General features: G+C 46.3%; 1 protein-coding gene across 1 annotated transcript in view; it reads right to left on the bottom strand.

Moving 5' to 3' along the window:
• Positions 1-21,095, bottom strand: part of LOC134353144 (A-kinase anchor protein 17B-like) — a 62,647-nt gene that overhangs the window by 13,659 nt on the left and 27,893 nt on the right. The window contains exon 4 of the mRNA XM_063061100.1: positions 17,595-17,817. Coding sequence (XP_062917170.1) covers positions 17,595-17,817 — 223 coding nt within the window. The remainder of the gene's footprint in view (positions 1-17,594; positions 17,818-21,095) is intronic.

The raw sequence follows: 21,095 nt of genomic DNA, 5'->3' as shown, positions 1-21,095 counted from the left end.
ATCAGTTTTATATTTTCCTTTCCTTTTTACCTTTAACAAATGCTAGTCTATGTCAGGTCATACAAGCTTCCATGGAGCTACAACCGGATAAACTACTGAAGGACTTAGCCTTAGATCAAACACTCCACATTCTTTAACAATATCATTCCCTACCCGACTAAAGTTATCCCTCTGAAACCTCCCATTTTCCCAGCACTCCCGCAACACTCCTTTTGCAGGGTGAGAATCACTGAAACCTCTGGTTTATCTCAATAATCAGTTCCTTGGTCTTGCTGACATTGTGTAAGATGTTGTTGCTGTAACACCACTCAGCCACGTTTTCAATCTCCCTCCTGATCACCACCTCTGATTTGGTCCACAACATTAGTGTCATCAGCAAACTTATAAATGGTGTTGGAGCTATGCTTAGCCACACAGTCACAAGAACATAAGAAATAGGAGCAGGAGTCGGCCATCTGGCCCGTTGAGCCTGCTCCACCATTCAATAAGATCATGGCTGACCTGGCCATGGACTCATCTCCACCAACCTGCCTTTTCCCCATAACCCTTAATTCCCCTACTATGCAAAAATCTATCCAGCCTTGTCTTAAATATATTTACACTGCTCCACTGGGCAGAGAAGTAAAGTGACTGGAGCAGGGGATATGCACACAAGTGGTACACCTGGGCTGATGGAGTTCGGGGAGGAGATGTTGTTGCCAATCTGAACTGATTGGGGTCTGCAAGTGATGGATCAGTTCCATCAAGTTAATGACTCTTGGCTAAGGGAAACCGATCTTATCTGTTTACTTTGAACCTATTATAAATTTGTACATCTCAATTAAATCTTCTATGTTCCAATGAAAACCCAACCACCCCTTTTGTTTTTCCCCACTCTCATGGTCACCTCACCTCTTTTCTTTTCCTCCTTTGCCCTCATGACCTGACGATCACCTCCCCCCAGTTTCCCTCCTCTGTCCCTTCCTATTAAATTCCTTCTTCTTCAGCACTTTACCTCTTCCAACAATGACCTTCTTCTGGCCTCTGTCCCCTTCCGTTTCAGTTCTGACAAAGGGCCCTGGCCTGAAATGTCAACTGTTTATTCCCCTCCACAGATGCTGCCTGACCTGCTGAGTTCCTCCAATATTTGTGTGTGTTGCTCAAGATTTCCAACATCGGCAGAATTTCATGTTTACCTCATAATTCTGGTAACTTCCATTTGAAATGCCTCTGCACCCTCTCTGGTGACATCCATCCAGAACTGGTTACAGCTGGGTGCAGCTTTCTTCAATGTTCTTGGAGTTGGACCCAACACAGCAAGTGTCAGAATCCATTCATATTCCAGGACTTACAACATCACAAATTAACTGCAGCTTGTTCAAAATGCAGCAGCAAGAATCTCAACCAAAAAAACAATCTGAGCACATTTCACCAGATTTGGTATCATTACACTGTCTGCCTCTGTCCTTTAGGATCAATTTGAAAAGACTCTAAATTGTATTTGAGGCTCTGAATAATCTAGCTCCTCTGTATATTTTGGAGGGGTTATCCCCTTACATTCCTAATTGTAATCTTAGATCTGCGAATACTGGTTTGCTTGGTGTTCCTAGAGCCAAGCATATAAGAACTGGTGATATAGCCTTTTGGCTCTTACGCATGAAAAATCTGGAATACTCTACCAACTGAGATACACCAGGCTCGTGCTGTGGAATGTTTCAAAAACTTCTAAAAACCCACTTTTTTAAATTTGGCCAAATTCTAGGATTACTTTATTATTGTTACATTTATATTTGTATAATTTGGTATATTCAACTATTTCTTCAGCCAATGACCTTATTTCTTCAGCGGTTTGATCGGGGCACGACTGCGCAAGCGCGTGGACGTCAGCCAGTGAGAACAGCGAGAAGAGTTTAAAAGGAGACAGCTTTATAGAGTGGGCGACACAGTAGAGGGAGACAGAGTAGGAAGGCTTTGGCTCAATGGGGCTTAGGCGATAACGGGTCGAGGTGAGGTAGACTGTCTGTGTAGAATACAGACTGGAGGTATGTGTGTGAGGCTGGTGTTCTGTGGTCGGTGTTAGATGTGGGAAGTCCAGGAGACTCCCGGCCTCCCGGACAACCATATCTGCACCAGGTGCGTCAAGCTGCAGCTCCTTAGGGACCGTGTTAGGGAACTGGAGACGCAGCTCGATGACCTTCATCTGGTCAGGGAAAGTGAGGAGGTGATAGAGAGGAGCTATAGGCAGATACTCACACCAGGGCCTCAGGAGACAGTTAAGTGGGTAACAATCAGGAGAGGGAAGGGGAAGAGTCAGAGGCTAGAGAGCACCCCTGTGGCTGTACCCCTTGACAATAACTACTCTGGCTTGAGTACTGTTGAGGGGGACAGCCTACCTGGGAGAAGCAACAGTGGCCGTACCTCTGGCACAGAGTCTGGCCCTGTGGCTCAGAAGGGTATGGAAAGGAAGAGGATGGCAGCAGTGATAGGGGACTCTATAGTTAGGGAGTCAAGAGAGGCGACTCTGTGGACGAGGGAAAGAAACTCAGATGGTAGTTTGCCTCCCAGGTGCCAGGGTCCGGGATGTTTCTGATTGCGTCCATGATATCCTGAAGTGGGAAGGAGAACAGCCAGAGGTTGTGGTACCAACGACATAGACAGGAAAAGGGAGGAGGTCCTGAAAGCAGACTACAGGGAGTTAGGAAAGAAGTTGAGAAGCAGGACCTCAAAGGTAGTCATCTCGGGATTACTGCCTGTGCCACGCGACAGTGAGTATAGGAATAGAGTGAGGTGAAGGATAAATGTGTGGCTGAGGGATAGGAACAGGGGGCAGGGATTCAAATTTCTGGATCATTAGGATCCCTTTTGGGGCAGGAGTGACCTGTACAAAAAGGACAGGTTGCACTTGAATCCCAGGGGGACCAATATCCTGGCTGGGAGGTTTGCTAAGGCTATTGGGGAGAGTTTAAACTAGGATTGCTGGTGGGTGGGAAGCGAACTGAAGAGACGGAGGAAGAGGCGGTTGGCTCACAAATAGAGAAAGCTTGGAGACAGTGCGAGAGGGAGGATAGGCAGGTGATAGAGAAGGGATATGCTCAAACTGATGGTTTGAGATGTGCCTAATTTAATGCCAGGAGTATTATGAACAAAGCGGATGAGCTTCGAGCGTGGATCAGTACTTGGATCTATGATGTTGTGGCCATTACACAAGTGCCAGGCTTTAGATGTTTTAGAAAGGACAGGGGGGGAGGTAAAAGAGGTGGGGGCGCGGCACTGTTGATCAGAGACAGGGTGCAGAAAAGGGAAGACATGGAGGGATTGTCTACGGAGTCTCTGTGGGTGGAAGTTAGGAACAGGAAGGGGTCAATAATACTACTGGGTGTTTTTTTTTTATATAGACCACCCATTAGTAACAGGGACATCAAAGAGCAGATAGGGAGACAGATTCTGCAAAGGTGTAATAATAACAGGGTTGTCGTGGTTGGAGATTTTAATTTCCCAAATATCGATTTGCATGTCTCTAGAGCAAGGGGTTTAGATGGGGTGGAGTTTGTTAGGTGTGTTCAGGAAGGTTTCTTGACACAATATGTAGATAAGCCTACAAGAGGAGAGGCTGTACTTGATCTGGTATTGGGAAATGAACCTGGTCAGGTGTCTCTCACACTGGGAGAGCATTTTGGAGATAGTGATCACAATTCTATTTCCTTTACCGTAGCATTGGAGAGGGATAGGAACAGATAAGTTAGGAAACCTATTAAATGGAGTAAGGGGAAATATGAGGCTATCAGGCAAGAACTTGGAGGCATAAATTGGGAACAGATGTTCTCAGGGAAATGTATGGAAGAAATGTGGAAAATGTTCAGGGGATATTTGCTTGGAGTTCTGCATAGGTACGTTCCAATGAGACAGGGAAAGAATGGTAGGGTACAGGAACCGTGGTGTACAAGGGCTATTGAAAATCTAGGTTAGGAGAAAACAAGAGCTTATGAAAGGTTCAAAAAAACTAGGTAATGACAGAGATCTAGAAGATTATAAGGCTCGCAGGAAGGAGCTTAAGAAAGAAATTAGGAGAGCCAGAGGGGGCCATGAGAAGGCCTTGGTGGACAGGATTGAGCAAAGCCCCAAGGCATTCTACAAATATGTGAAGAGCAAGAGGATAAGACGTGACAGAATCGGACCAATCAAGTGTGACCGTGGAAAAGTGTGTATGGAACTGGAGGAGATAGCAGAGGCACTTAATGGGTACTTTGCTTCAGTATTCACTACGGAAAAGGATCTTGGCAATTGTAGGGATGACTTACAGCAGACTGAAAAGCTTGAGCATGTAGATATTAAGAAAGAGGATGTGCTAGAGCTTTTGGAAAGTATCAAGTTGGATAAGTCACCGGGACTGGACGAGACATACCCCAAGCTACTGTGGGAGGCGAGGGAGGAGACTGCTGAGCCTCTGGCAATGATCTTTGCATCATCAATGGAGACAGGAGAGGTTCCGGAGGATTGGAGGGTTGTGGATGTTGTTCCATTATTCAAGAAGCGGGTAGAGATAGCCCAGGAATTTATAGACCAATGAGTATTACTTCAGTCATTGGTAAGTTGATGAAGAAGATCCTGAGAGGCAGGATTTATGAACATTTGGAGAGGCATAATATGATTAGGAATAGTCAGCATGGTTTTGTCAAAGGCAGGTCATGCCTTACAAGCCTGATTGAATTTTTTGAGGATGTGACTAAACACATTGATGAAGGTAGAGCAGTAGATGTAGTGTGTATGGATTTCAGCAAGGCATTTGACAAGGTACCCCATGCAAGGCTTACTGAGAAAGTAAGGAGGCATAGGATCCAAGGGGCCACTGCTTTGTGGATCCAGAACTGGCTTGCCCACAGAAGGCAAAGAGTGGTTGTAGATGGGTCACATTCTGCATGGAGGCCGGTGACCAGTGGTGTGCCTCAGGGATCTGTTCTGGGACCCCTTCTCTTCGTGATTTTTATAAATGACCTGGATGAGGAAGTGGAGGGATGGGTTAGTAAATTTGCTGATGACACAAAGGTTGAAGGTGTTGTGGATAGTGTGGAGGGCTGTTAGATGTTACAGTGGGACACTGACAGGATGCAAAACTGGGCTGAGAAGTGGCAGATGGAGTTCAACCCAGGTAAGTGTGAGGTGGTTCATTTTGGTAGGTCAAATATGATGGCAGAATATAGTATTAACAGTAAGACTCTTGGCAGTGTGGAGGATCAGAAGGATCTTGGGGTCCAAGTCCATAGGACACTCAAAGCTGCTGAGCAGGTTGACTCTGTGGTTAAGAAAGCATACGGTGCATTGGCCTTCATCAATCGTGGGATTGAGTTTAGAAGCTGAGAGGTAATGTTGTAGCTGTATAGGACCCTGGTCAGACCCCACTTGGAGTACTGTGCTCAGTTCTGGCCGCCTCACTATATTAAGGATGTGGAAACCATAGAAAGGGTGCAGAGGAGATTTACAAGGATGTTGTCTGGATTGGGGAGCATGCCTTATGAGAATAGGTTGAGTGAACATGCCTTTTCTCCTTGGAGCGACAGAGGATGAGAGGTGACCTGATAGAGGTGTACAAGATAATGAGAGGCATTGATCGTGTGGATAGTCAGAGGCTTTTTCCCCCAAGGCTGAAATAGCTAGCACAAGGGCACAGTTTTAAGGTACTTAGAAGTAGGTACAGAGGGGATGTCAGGGGTAAGTTTTTTTTACGCAGAGAGTGGTGAGTGCATGGAATGGGCTGCCGGCAACGGTGGTGGAGGTGGATACGATAGGGTCTTTTAAGAGGCTCTTGGACAGGTACATGGATCTCAGAAAAATAAAGGGCTATGGGTAACCCTAGGTAATTTCTAAGATAAGGACATGTTTAGCACAGCTTTGTGGGCCGAAGGGCCTGTATTGTGCTGTAGGCTTTCTATGTTTCTATATTTTATTCCACGATTGTCTTTACATATGATTTTTAATTTTGTCTTGTATATTTGTGATTACATTGATTTATCTTTACAATCCATGTAAAGCACTTTGAGCCTACATCTTGGTGAATGAAAGATACTATGACAATGAAGTTATTGTTGTTGTTATTATTAAATAAACCACCTTAACAGTGAACAACCTGCTTCGGCAGTCATGCCATTACATGCTTGGGCTTGTCCAGTCACTTTTCGGAAGTTGATAGCTAGGTGAGTTGGCAGTGGTGAACACAACACATACAAAGTACTGGTGGAACTCAGCAAGTCAGGCAGCATCTCTGAAGAGGAGGAAACGGTCAGCATTTCAGGATGAGACCTACTCCTGATGTAGGATCTCAACCCAAAACGTTTATTCTTCTCCATTATTGCTGCCTGACTTGCTGAGTACTTCTAGGATTTTGTGTGTGGTGCTCAGGACTTTCCAATATCTGCATACTCCTTAGTGTTTATGCTGTGCAAAATAAACCGTTTCAAGTTATTTTGGGGGGATCTGGATTTTGAAGGCCAGTATTTACTGAATCCATTAACCCTCCCCATCACCACTACTTTATCACTGAGTCCTAACGACGGATCTCAGCTGAAGCCACAGATCTTTAATCCCTTCCATAGCTGTTGTGTGAGCTGCTGGGCTCCTCCAGCATTTTGTGTGTGTTGTTTTATCATTTCCATCAGTCTCCTTATGTACTGACACTCCCGTACCTAGAGTGACATGTACATACAATCAGAAGCTAATCTTATGTTTTTATATTTATGTTTTTTTTTAAACTGTGTTCTTCATGCTTATTATGTTTTTTGTGCTTTTTTGGGTCCAGGGTAACAATCATTCTGTTCTCCTTTAGTGACGAATGACAACAAATCACCTTCAACCTTGAAGGCCAAACTCCTGAGTGTGTTTCGGGAGGCAGCAGGCCTGAAAGGCATCAAGTGGAATGGGAACAGAGACAGGGGATTCAGCACGGACATACTGAAAGGCAGGGCAATCTCGAGGGGTGAAATAGCTTAACCAGACAGCAGAAACACAACATGCTGGAGGAACTCAGCAGACCAGGCAGCATCTATCGAGGGGACCAAATAGCTGACGTTTCAGAGAGAGACCCTATTCAGGACTGGAAAGGAAGGGGAAAGAAGCCAGAACAAGTTGGTGAGGGGGAGGGGAAGAGCACAAGCTGACAGGTGATTGGTGAATCCAGATGAGGGGGAAGGTGGAAAAGGAGGAGGGAATCTGATAGGAGAGTGGCCCATGAGAGAAAGGAAGAGAGGAGGAACACCAGAGTGAGGTGAGAGGGAAGCCAGAATGAAGAACTGAAGAAGAGAGAAGGGGGAAAACTACCAGAAATATTGTGTTTATAACTCCTGTTTTTGACTTACTCCTACTTTCTATATATCTTCCTATCAAAATGCTAGAAATACTTCGTACATCAGGTGACCTTTAGAACCACAGAGGCCATCAGAGTGAACCACTCTCTCCCCACAGATGCAGCCTAACGTGCCAAGTTCCTCCAGCATTTTCTATTTTCATTTCAGACTTCCAGAATCTGTGACATTCTGCTTTTAGATTTAAGTAGCTTTGTTTTCTTGTTCAAGTTGCCATGGTGACATCCCAGGACATTATTGGTGCAGGAATCAGCAATGGTAGTGCCACAGAACATCATGGTAGGGTGGGTGGGGATGGGGAGATAAAGTGAGAAGCTGGGAGGTGATAAGTGGAAGGAGTAAAGAGTTGAAGAAGGAGGAATCTGATAGGAGAGTGGTAGGGTGGGTGAGGCAAGGAGATGGGAGGTGATAGGTGGAAGGAGTAAAGAGTTGAAGAAGGAGGAATCTGATAGGAGAGTGGACCATGGTGGGGTGGGTGAGGTGAGGAGATGGGAGGTGATAGGTGGAAGGAGTAAAGAGTTGAAGAAGGAGGAATCTGATAGGAGAGTGGACCATGGTGGGGTGGGTGAGGTGAGGAGATGGGAGGTGATAGGTGGAAGGAGTAAAGAGTTGAAGAAGGAGGAATCTGATAGGAGAGTGGACCATGGTGGGGTGGGTGAGGTGAGGAGATGGGAGGTGATAGGTGGAAGGAGTAAAGAGTTGAAGGAGGAGGAATCTGATAGGAGAGGAGAGTGGATCATTTAATTTTTTTTAAATTTAGATACACAGCACGAAACAGGCCCTTCCAGCCCAACGAGCTGCACCACCTACCAACCCACCTCTTTAAGCCGAGCCTAATCATAGGACAATTTAAAATGGCCAAATAACCTACCAGAGTGCCTTTGGACTGTGGGAGGAAACAGGAGCACCCGGAGGAAACCCATGTGTTCGCAGAAAGGATGTACATTTTTTCCCACCCAGAGTACACTGAACGTGAACTCTGACACCGAGCTATAAAGGCGTTCCCCTAACGCTACCTGAGTGCGGCACCCGAATGGCGACCATGGGAGAAAAGGAAGTACAGGGTGACAGATGATAGGTGACTAGACACTCTTTTATCTGCACCCTTTACAGAGGAGTTGCAAACAGAACTGAATATTGTTGAGAGTTTTTTATTAAGAACAATGATTTATATAAAAAAAACAATGTACTTTAGCAGGTCAGGCTGGCAGTATGAGGAGCCAGAATATTCTTAGTGGCATTGTCTGAAACGGAATGTAATGTATGAGGCAAAGCTCTGGACTGGAAGGCCTTTGTGTGTCTAGTTGTACATGGGTACAATTCAACATTCCCTATAGATGAATCATATGATATGTGCTCTCATGGTAACAGGACAAACATTTCCCTCTCTCAAAGTGGATCTGCACGAGAACTGAATAAAGGAAAGGGAGACTCTAGTAATAATTGAAAAACACAAGAGATTCTGCAGATTAATACATTTACACACAATACCCTAAACGCTGAAGGAACTCAGGTCTGGCAGCATCCATGGAGATGGAGAAATGGTCCACATTTGGGCCGAGACCCGTCATCAGGAATAAGAAAGGAAGGGCGAAGAAGGTGAGGGGAGGGGAAGGAGGACAAAGCTGGAAGGTGAGGTAGACAGCAGCAGAGATCGCAGAGGGGGAACAGCGAGAGAGAGAGGCTCTCACTGAACTTCCACCAGAGAGATTAGAACTTCTTCATGGCAGACAGACTGTACCTCAAAGACATTCCGCGGGGGAGCAGCAGATCAGAAACACAAGAGATTCTGCAGGTGCTGGAAATCCAGAGCAACACACACACAAAATGCTGCAGGAACTCTGCCAGTCAGGCAGCTTTTATGGAGGAGAATGAACAGTCAATGTTTTGAGCTGAGACCCTCTATCAGGACTGGAGAGAGAGAGGGGGAAGATGCCAGAATGAGAATGTGAGGGGGAAGGGAAGGTGTACAGGTGAAGCCAGGTGGGTGATCTGGGGAACAGGGGGTGAAGTGGGAAGCTGGGAGGTGATAGGTGGAAAAGGTAAAGGGCTGAAGGAGGAGGAACCTGATAGGAGAGGAGAGTGGGCCATGGGAGAAAGAAAAGGAGGAGGGGCGCCAGAAGGAGATGACAGACATGTGAGGAGAAGATGGTAAGAGAGAAACTAGAGTTCTCTTTGAACTCTGAATAAAGCAAAAATACTCATCACAGATTCTTCCGTGATACTGGATGGCTATCTAACTTGTTTTATTCCATTTATGCTTACTTAACAAGGTTCACCGAGAATTTTAACAAACTTCAAGCTATCAGCGACCATATTTGCAAGGCCAATCAGACAGTCAGAGACACAAGAGACCGCAGATGCTGCAACAACAAACTGCCAGAGGAACTCCGGGAGTCAGGCAGCATCTGCGGAAGAAAACGAAGCAGTCAGCGCTTCAGAGCAACACACACATTTCCAGCGTCAGCAGCACCTCGTGTGTTTATGCACAGTGTTTCAGATCGAGACCCTGAATCTGGTCCAAAGTCACAACCTGAGACATCGACCATCCCTCTGCCTTCACAGATGCTGCTTGGCTCTCTGACTTTCTCCGGCAGTCTGTTGTTTGCAATTTCTGGCGATAACACGAGACCAGTCAAACAGTAGTGTCAAACACGCAAATCATGTTAACATGGTTAAATATTAGCTGCGACTCCGAGTTAAAATATTGCAAGGTTATTTCTCGAACGTGACCGACGGGAAGAATCTTTGATGCTAATTCCAGAGCCCAAGGGCAATGCGTGAACGAGGTATGCTGCCCTGTCAACTTCAAATTAATTCCCAACTAGAGAAACCTGGCTCAGGGCAGGTGAAAGGGCACATTCCTGGTCATACGCTCCTCCCCAAACTTGCACAACACTAGTCAGTACCAGTGAGGGAGAGTTGAAACTGGTCGTGGGGGAGGGGTGGACAGAGAGGGAGGCGCCATGATTACGGGCCAAGTTGCAGAGTGCTGATGTTCCATTACACAGCACCCCAGGGTGCCTTGTACTCACACGACACTCGCTCTCTACCCGAGGCTTCCCTGCTTTAGTAGGAACATTTCACCTTTTCTGGGGAAAAGCCCAGAAGGTTTCCCTCTCCCCCAGTTGTACTATAGTTTTGAATTTCTCTCTTCAGAACGTAGAACAATAGAGGCCCACAGTGTTGTGCCAGCCTTTTAACCTACTCCAGGATCAGTCTAACCCTCCCCTCCCACACAGCCCTCCATTTTTCTTTCACCAACATGCCTATCTAAAAGTCTCTTAAACGTCCGTTATGAACCTGCATTTACCACCACCCCGGCAGTGCATTCCACACATCCACCACTCTTCATATAAACCTCTCACATCATCCACCTATACATCACCTAAAAAAGTAAGCTCCCTCCTATTAGCCACTTCTCCCTGGGCAAAAATGTCTGACTGTCCATTCTATCAGTGCCTCTATCACCTCTCCTCTCGTCAATCCAAAGAGAAACCCCTAGCTTCGTCAACCTATCTTCATAAAATATGCCCTTTTGGCCAGACAGCATCTTAGGAAACCTGGACACAAAATACTCTGCAGATGCTGGGGTCAAAGCAACACTCACAACACGCTGGAGGAACTCAGCAGGTCGGGCAGCATCCGTGGGAACGATCAGTCGACATTTCGGGCCGGAACCCTTCGTCAGGACTGTAGGGGGAAGGGGCAGAGGCCCTATAAAGAAGGTGGGGGGAGGGTGGGAAGGAGAAGGCTGGTAGGTTCCAGGTGAAAAACCAGTAAGGGGAAAGATAAAGGGGTGGGGGAGGGGAGGCAGGGAGGGGATAGGCAGGAAAGGTGAAGAAGGAATAGGGGAAAACACAATGGGTAGTAGAAGGAGGCGGAACCATGAGGGAGGTGATAGGCAGCTGGAGGAGGGGGGCAGAGTGAAACTGGGATGGGGGAAGGGAGGGGGAGGGAATTACTGGAAGTTGAAGAATTCAATGAAAATCCTAGGAAATCTCCTCTGCATTCTCTAAAGCTTCCACATTCAATAACAAGGCAACCAGAACTGAACGCAATTTTCGGGATTTTATAGAGCTGCAACATTACCTCATGGCTCTTCAACTCAATCCCCTGACTAATGAAGGCCAAAACACCATACACCTTCTTTACCGCCATGACAACTTTCAAGAATCTATGGACGTGGACCCACATTCTCAGCACCCCGAGCGAAGAAGTCCCCCTCAGGTTCCACTTAAATATTTCACCTTTCGCCCTAAATCTGTGACCTCTAGTTCCAGCCTCACCCAACCAGAGTGGAAAATTCACTCTATCAATACCCCTCATAATTTTATATACCTCCCCTCATTCTCCTGCGCTCCAGGAAATAAAGTTCTTACATAAGACAAAGGAGCAGAAGTCGGCCATTCAGCCCATCCAGTCTGCTCTGCCATTTTATCATGAGCTGATCCATTCTCCCATTTAGTCCTACTCCCCCGCCTTCTCACCATAACCTTTGATGCCCTGGCTACTCAGATACCTATCAATCTCTGCCTTAAGTACCCCCAATGACTTGGCCTCCACTGCTGCCCGTGGCAACAAGTTCCATAGATTCACCACCCTCTGGCTAAAAAAATTTCTTCGCATTTCTGTTCTGAATGGGTGCCCTTCAATCCTTAAGTCATGCCCTCTCGTACTAGACTCCCCCATCATGGGAAACAACTTTGCCACATCCACTCTGTCCATGCCTTTCAACATTTGAAATGTTTCTATAAGGTCTCCCCTCATTCTTCGAAACTCCAAGGAATACAGTCCAAGAGCAGACAAACGTTCCTCATATGTTAACCCTCTCATTCCTGGAATCATTCTAGTGAATCTTCTCTGTAGCTTCTCCAATGTCAGCACATCCTTTCTTAAATAAGGAGACCAAAACTACCCACAGTACTCCAAGTGAGGTCTCACCAGCGCCTTATAGAGTCTCAACATCACATCCCTGCTCCTATACTCTATTTCTCTAGAAATGAATGCCAACATTGCATTCGCCTTCTTCACCAGTGACTCAACCTGGAGGTCAACCTTAAGGGAATCCTGTACGAGGACTCTCAAGTCCCGTTGCATCTCAGAACTTTGAATTCTTTCCCCATTTAAATAATAGTCTGTCTGTTTATTACTTCTGCCAAAGTGCATAACCATACACTTTCCAACATTGTACTTCATTTGCCACTTCTCTGCCCATTCTTCCAATCTATCCAAGTCTCTCTGCAACCTCTCCCTACAACTCAGGTCCTCAAGCCCTGGCAACATCCTTGTAAATTTTCCCTGCACTCATTCATGCTTACTGATATCTTTCCTGTAGATTGGTGACCGTAACTGCACACAACACTCCAAAGTTAGCCTTAACAACATCTTAAACAACTTCAGCACCACCACGTTCACAACACTCGGCTCACTGCACTCACTGGGCATTTGCTGAAGTCAGCATCAAGAACCTCTTGCAACAACTGGATCTGCCTACCACCAGTGTAGGGGCACACTTCGCCTCTCATGTCCCTTTAGCACTGCCGTCCAACATCTCTCGTCACCAAGCTCCTAACACAGGAAAGCTGGGGCTACTGATCTTGCCTGGCTAGATCAGTGGTTCTCCAGCATTGGTCTAAGCATGATCTGAGGGAGTCACCCACCCAGTGAAAGATGGATGATTCTCTTAGAGTTCCCTAATGGTGAGCAAACACACACTCCGCGGGCTGAAGGGCCTACTTTCATATGTTCATATGATCTTATTTATTTAAATTTGATTGTCCATGGCTGTTTGCACTATTGTTCTGTAAATTGTTGGTTGCTGTTGTGTTGCCTGTTATGGTATTATCCCGTGTTTTATGCTTGGCACTGAATTACAATCAATTCTGGCACATTTCACATACTGGCAATAAAGTGATTCCGATTCTGAAGCGAATGGGCAAGAACTTGGAATATATTGTAGGTACGTGCCAAGTGTTCAGTAAGTCAAAGTTGTCCAAATCATCACTGGCAGCAGCCTACCCACCATCACGGGCATACATACAGAAAGGTGCCAGATAAAGTTCAGCAATATCCTGAAGGATCCCACCCACCTGCTCACGGACTGTTTGTCCCACTCCCATCGGGGAGGAGGCGACACAGCATCCACACCAGGACCACCAGACTCGAAAGCAGTTACTTTTTCCAAAGCAGCAAGGCTGATCAACACCTCCACTCACTATCACACCTGTCCACCACTGCTTTATCATTTCCTGTCAGCTACTTTATTTACAGACACTCCTGTATCTAATTTATGTACCTATTCAACCTAATCTATATATTTATATTTGTTGCTTTTTATTATTATGTTCTTTATCTAATTGTGTTTTTTGTGCTACATCAGATCTGGAATAACAATTATTTTGTTCTCCTTTATGCTTGGGTACTGGAAATGACATTAAACAATCTTGATCTAACTTAGGAAATAGTGGAGACTACAGAATGCTACAGGGGGTCTGGGTGTCTTTATATATGAAACTCCTTCTTTAAATATACCCAATGACTTGACCTCCACAGCCCTGTGTGGCAATGAATTCCACAGATTCACCAGCCTCTGGCTAAAGGAATTCTTCTTCATCTCTGTTCTAAAGGGATGTCCTTGTATTCTGAGGCTGTGCCCTCTGGTCCTTGACTCCCCCCACACCCCCCCGTAGGAAACATCCTCTCTACATCCACTCCATCCAGCCTTTCAAAGGTTAGTAGGGATGCAATGAAACTCTACTCCTCCTCCCCCCCCACTCTTCTAAACTCTAGTGAGTACAGCCCCCGAGCCATCAAATTCTCCTCATATATTAACCCTTTCATTCCTGGGATCATTCTCGTGAATCTCCGCTGGGTCCTCTCCAATGCCAGAACATCCACTGTTAGATGTGGAGCCCAAAACTATTATCTTATTTTATTTTGTCCTTCTATATTATGTATTGCATTGAACTGCTGCTGCTAAGTTAACATATTTCATGACACAGGCTGGTGATAAACCTGATTTTGATTCTGAGCACCAAAGGTTATCAACTGCGGCTGAATTGCTCCCCCATCTGGCCTAGCAGAGAACTGCAGCAACAAGTTTTCAAGTTTAGAGGGGTAAAGGGCAGACTTGCATTTATGTAGCACCTTTCCCTACCTTTTCAGGACTAAACAGGCCACTTTGGAGTCAAAAAGGCATTATTTCTGAAGGTGTTGTAATGCAAGAAACAATCACCTGATTTGAACATAGGAAGCTGTTGCAAACAGCAAAATGTGATAGCGACCAGTTAACGTCATTAATGATAATTACAGGGTAAATAATGGCAGGGAATATTAGTCATGACTTCACTGTTATCTTTTATTATAGCTCTGACCAAGGGTGCTTAATGTTTCATTTTTAAAATATTACAACACGCCGTCAATAGAAGAATGAGGGGGGATCTCACTGAAACCTATTGAACATTGAAAGGCCTAGATAGAATCGACATGGAGAGGATGCTTCCTGTAGTGGGGGAGTCTCAGACCAGAGGGCACAGCCTCAGAATACAAGGAGGTTCCTTTAGAACAGAGAAGTTCAAGTGAATTTCTTTAGCCAGAGGATGGTAAATATGAGGAATTCATTGCCACAGACGGCTGAGAAGACCAAGTCATTGGATGTATTTAAAACCGAGGTTCTTGATTAGTAAGGGTGTCAAAAGTTATTGGGAGAAGGCAGGAGAACAGAGTTGAGAGAGAAAATAAATCGGCCATGATCCCAATGTCTTATGGTCCTAATATTTCAATTATTCGGTTTCAGATTCATTTGTTTACCACACGTACATCGATGTGGAATGTGTCACCTGCGTCAACAACCAACACAAACCAAGGATATGCTCAGGTTAGCCCGTAAGTGGCACCACACACTCTGGCGCAACATAGCTTGTCCACAGTGCTCGGCCAGACAACACCTTTCCTCTCTCTCACACACCCCAGGACAGGCCTCTGGGCCTGCAGCTTGGATTTTTGTGCTCCAGGACCCTGAAGCAGGTGGCCGTGGTTGAACTGGCAGCGCCTAGGGAATTTTGGATTGAGAAGACGTTTGAGCATAGGAAAACCAAGTACCAGGAGCTGGTAGAGCAGTGTGTGAGAGTGTGAGAGTGTCTGACGCTGAAAGACCTGAAACACCAGATGAGCCCAGGCTACATCACTGATGATGTATCCCAGCGCATCCTAGGATGCATCTCAGCGTCGAACCCACCACACCCATTGGGAAGTGAGAGTGAATCTGACTGTCCCACCAGAGGCAAGGCCACAGAATACTTGATTCTGCTACTCTGGCCCTCTCCCGCTCACTCCACTGGAGCAGTGACAGATGCATTCCCTCCAGGAGGTTACCAGAACCATCATGGATACCTGCCACCCTGCCCATTCTCTCTTCTGCCTTCTGGGAGGAGGTGCACGAACTCAGAAACCCAGACGTGCAGACTTACGGGAAGGTTCTTCCTCCAGTGCGATTAGTCTTCTGAACCAGGCACCTCCTCGCACCCGGCCCACGATCTCAGACTTTGCCTCAGGCGTTCCCTTTGGCACTACCTTATGGCACCGGGTCAGATCGACTGTGAGAATGCGGCGAGCCGCACGGGGCACATCTACTCGCGACTGAACGGCCGCCTGTGCATCCCCTGCACTCCCTTTCGGGCGCCAGCTGCCACGTGTGCGCGTTGTTTGTCTCGGCGGGCTGAACTGCGAGCTGCCCAGCACGCACCTTACTAACGTGACTCAGTAAAAACGTTTCAGCACGTTACTCCACTGTCGCTCCCGCCCGTGCACGTGGAACACAACAGATTCTGCCGATGCTGGAAATCCAGGAGAACTCGCACAAAGTGCTGGAAGAACTCAGCAGGTCAGGCAGCATCTACGGAGGGACGTAGACAGGCGACGATTGGGGCCGAGACCGTTCATCAGGAGCGGAACGGAAAGGGGAAGAAGCCAGGAGGTGGTTGGGGGCAGGTGGGGAGTACAAGCTGGGAGGTGATAGGTGGGCGGAGGGGCAGGGATGAAGTAAGAAGCTGGGAGGTGATAGGTGGGGAAGGTAAAGGGCTGAAGAAGAAGTAATCTGATAGGAGGGGGCAGTGGAACATGGGAGAGAGCGGAGGAAGAGGAGGAGCATCATGAGGAGGTGATGGGCAGGTGAGGAGAAGAGAAGAGTTAAGAGGGGAGCCAGAATGGAGAATAGAAGAGGAGGCAAAGGGGGGGGGGGGTCATTACTGGACGTTAGAGAAATTAATGGTAATGCCGCGAGGTTCAATCTATATTGCACTACAATCGTTCTGTTTTTATGCACACTGATGTATTATTATGGTGTATGTTGTTCACTGTGAGCCTCGTTTGATTTTTACACCCTGGTATACATGACAATTGACAAATCTGCTCTCCGTTACTTCACACTGAGAGCTACGTTGGACAGGTTGCATTCATTACGTGCCCCACACCAGGCTCCTGAAGCTCACACCGTATTCTGAACACACACAACGCGCTGGAGGGCCCCCGCTGATCAGGCAGCATCCACGGAGGGAAAGGTTTCAGCGGGACTGGAAAGAGGGCAGAAGCCAGAATGAAAAGGGCAAGGGGAGGGGGTGATAGGTGAATTCAAGTGAGTAGGTAGGTTGGTGCTGGGAAGGCGGGGGGAGGTGGGAATCTGGGAGGCGATAGGTGGGAGAGGATTTTACTGCAAGAGCTCTCTCATGGAAGGAGATAACCAGGTGGTCAGAGGAAAATGAACGAATCCGATTCCAAATCGGAGCTTCCCAGCCGTCAGTTGGGAACGTCCGGCTCACGACCACTAAAAGTCGGGAAGAAACAAATTGGGATGATATTGGGGACCACATGTCCTTGTATCAGGAGCACATGGAAGCTGTTAGGAAGCAGTGGCAGGTGTAGAGCACCTCATGAACACTCCAAAAATCTGTCCCGTTACCCTCATCCTGCCCTGACCATGAATGCGGCTCTCATTCCCACACTGACCACCTCTGAGCCCACAGAACCAGGAAGGAAGAGAGTCACCCTGGACACCAGAATGCCTGAGGAGAAGTTGTGACTCTGGGAAGTTCACCCTACTGTTACCAAGTTGCCCTCAGCCTTAAACCAGTCACGTGACAGGATCCATCATAGGCACCTCAGGGCGGGGAGTGGTAGGAGAAGGCAGCAGCAGGCCGCCTTGGGTCTGTACCTACAGGAGAACGAAAGGGAAGGAAAATTAATGCGGGAGGAAGGAATACTTACTCTTACACCATTTAAAAGGGCGGTGAGGAGCCTGTAGGAATCCAGCTTCCTCTGGGCCAGCACCAGTTTCCTCTCCTCCCAAGCACTGGCCTCGCTCTCCGTCTCTGTCTTCCACAGCTCACGCTGGCGACGTCTCTCTTCACTCTCTTTCTGCCTATGCTCCCTCCTCCTCAGCTTCTCCTTCCGCCTCCTCTCCCTGACCCGCTCTTCTTCCCTGCGTTTTCTAAAGACAACAGTTCGGGGAGATGGACATGAAATTGCAATGCTTCTGGCCGTTCTGATTTTATCTAAAGCACATTCAATTACCGAGCTGAAGTTCATATGGCTCCCTCTCAGTGAAAGTGGAATCACAATTATACACAGCTCTTTTAATTTGCTGCCAAACGCATACGAGATAACACAGCAATTACATTTGTGATTTAATTAGCAGCGCTGACTCTAAGAACATGGCAAGCTCAGGAAATCTTTGCTGGAGTACTCAGTAAATTTAGAGAAAAGTTCAAAGTGAGTGTACTACCAAGGTAAAGTACACGTCACCACCTACTACCCTGGGAAAAACACACAAAATGCTGGAGGAACTCAGCAGGTCAGGCAGCATCTGTGGAAATGAATAAACAGTCGACGTTTCGGGCCGAGGCCCTTCTTCAGGACTTGGACTACCCTGAGATACATTTTCTTTCAGGCATTCACAGAAGGTACAAAGAAATAGAACAGTCAATTGAAAACTACAAAGACGGAGAAATAATCAAGGTAAAAAGACAAGCTGTGCAAGTAAAAAATAATTAATGAATATATAATATTGAGATCATGAGTTAGAGTCCTTGAGAGTGAGTTTACAAGGTCAATACAGTAATCACGTGAGATACTTGATTTGCTGTCTCTTTCCAATGAAAAAGCCTCTTCCTCATAAACTAGAGAAGAAATTTCAGATTCAGGAAAAGTTACGTTGCCCTTTCTTGACCATGATCCTCCTTATAACACATTGCTTTGAACTAGTTATCAGTAACCCCTCTCTGTACCTCTTTTAACTCGGACAACATTTTGTCTGATTTTGTGAAATCTCAAACACATGTTTGTGCAAACAGCATCGAGTACATTTTGTCAATGTGCATGACGGTGTCCAGAAACTTCTCCCCAGAGGAAAGGGAAGCTAAGTAGAGGGCACAGGTTTCAGGCGAGAGGAGAAAGATTTAAAGAGGGGCCTGAGGAACCACTTCAGATAGATAGTTATGTGTTCACGGAACATCTGCCAGAGGAACTCAGAGTCACAGAACAGTACAGCTCAGAAATAGGCCTTTCAGCCTGTTCAGCCTGTGCTGAACTATTAATTACCCTACTCTCATTGACCTGCACCCGGACCATAGCCCCCATACCCCTCTCATCCATGTACATGTCCAAATTTCTCTTAAATTTTGAACTTGCACGCACATCCACCACTTCTGCTGGCAGCTCGCTCCACACACTCACCACCTTCACGGAAGAGGCTCCCCCTACTGGTTGAGGCAGGTACGTCACCATCACCATTATGTGCCGTGTTGTACAGCGTGGGGGATCGTGGGCCCGTGACTATGATTGTTCTTGGCCAGTTTGTCTATAGAAGTGGTTTGCCGTTACCTTCTTCTGGGCAGTGTCTTTACAAGACGGGTGACCCCAGCCACAGGTACACTAATGGCATTTAAAAGACAGTCAGATAGGTTCACCGATAGGGAAGGTTAGAGGGATATGGGGCAAACACAGGCAAAGAGGGCACCTTGGTTGGCATGGGTGAGTTGGGCCGTAGAGACTGTTTCATGTCGATATGTATAACTCACAATTAAGTTCCTGGTCAAAAGGAATTTAAAACTAGCACATCGGTTGGGAAAATGATGGAGTTAGCAATAATGCTGCTTCTGTCTGTGACATTTTAACTGGGAAAGATATTGGGCGAGTCAGCATAACTGGCTAAATCAGATTTAAGTTATCCACCCCACTCCATCCCAGGCACCTCAGCAATACTGGAACACAATATGCCATGGAGATGAGGCTTTCTACTATCAGAGATGCTGAGGCTGTTCTGTTTATTACTTTTGGACGGGGTTATGAAAACAATGAGTTATCCTAAACACTTGCGACGTGAGACTCGTTCTACGTATTGCTGCACTCCTCCACTGGATGCGGTGGGAACCGTTTCTGTACAGAGAATTTCTGTGGCATTCTTCACATCTCACTGTGAAGAGAACATCTCATTATGTCAGGGAACACAAAAACCACAAGGATTCCACAGACAGCAGATGAGATGAGAAGGTGAATGAATATTATGACCTCTAGTCAAGCACTCAAATGATATGCCATTTTCAGTTAACAGATATTCTTCTGTCAAAACTTGGCAGAAAAGGTTGCACATGGAATTCCCTTTTTAATAATTTCTAAGGTACTAATCTTGATTCAGAATTTTAATGGCTATAGTTGCGTGAATGAAGTCACGCAATGGAGAAAAGTACTGGTAAAAACGAGGCAGCCTCGTTATTTGACAAAACAAGATACAGCAGGCATCATACTGAGACTTTCTCAGTGGAAACATCTGCCTGGGCCCAGTACTACATACATTTTATGTGCTAAAGATCAAAAAATTCAGGACTGTTCAAACAAATCCATATTTACAATGCTTCCTTTGAATTATATGCAACAGTTTCAAATGCCTGAATCTTCCCAGCAGCAGACCCAAAACAAGTGTTACTTCCTGTCGTATCCATGCAATGGGATGTCGACTGGATTCATGCATATGTAGACAATCAATAAAGTGCCTGTTTCCTGGTCTGTCTGGTTTGCATTTTAAATTTAATCTTCAATGCATATTTGAATCTGATGGCTAGTGGCTAAAATCGGTTCAGTTACCTTTTGCTACCTGTGCTAACCGCAGCCTCCCCCCCGAATAAATAAATAAATAAATCGCTCTAACAAAGCTCAGAATTTCCTGTTGGAAACAACTGCCTGTTCTACCTAGCAAGGGAAAACTTGCACAAGGACACATGGAAATGTTCATTTTACAGCACCACAGTCCAGAAACAGGCCCTTCAGCCCATCTAGTCCATGCCAAACTGTTATTCTGCCTCATCCCATCAAACTGCACCTGGACCATAGCCCCCCATATCCTTCCCACCCATGTACTTATCCAAACTTCTCTTTAAAGGTTGCAATTGAACCTGCATCCACCACTTCCACTGGCAGTTCATTCCACACTCTCACCACCCTGAGTGAAGATCGACCCCTCATGTTCCACTTAAATATTTCACCAATCATAATCCCACATCCTTTGGTTCCCTTACAGGTAAAATTTTTCTCCTGAATATGACTGAGGCTCCTTTACAGTAATGAATTTCAAAACCTCCAAACCCTAAGAGTGTAGAAATCTCTTATCCTTTCTGTCCTGAATATCTAACCCAGCTGGAAGAGGCATCAACCCCACATCAAGCCGCATCCACTTCACTGAGATATGTCTCATTAGTCTACTTAAATACTTCT

Source organism: Mobula hypostoma, chromosome 10, assembly GCF_963921235.1.
Source record: "Mobula hypostoma chromosome 10, sMobHyp1.1, whole genome shotgun sequence".
Lineage (NCBI taxonomy): Eukaryota > Metazoa > Chordata > Chondrichthyes > Myliobatiformes > Myliobatidae > Mobula > Mobula hypostoma.
This window is presented reverse-complemented; position numbering and strand designations above follow the sequence as displayed.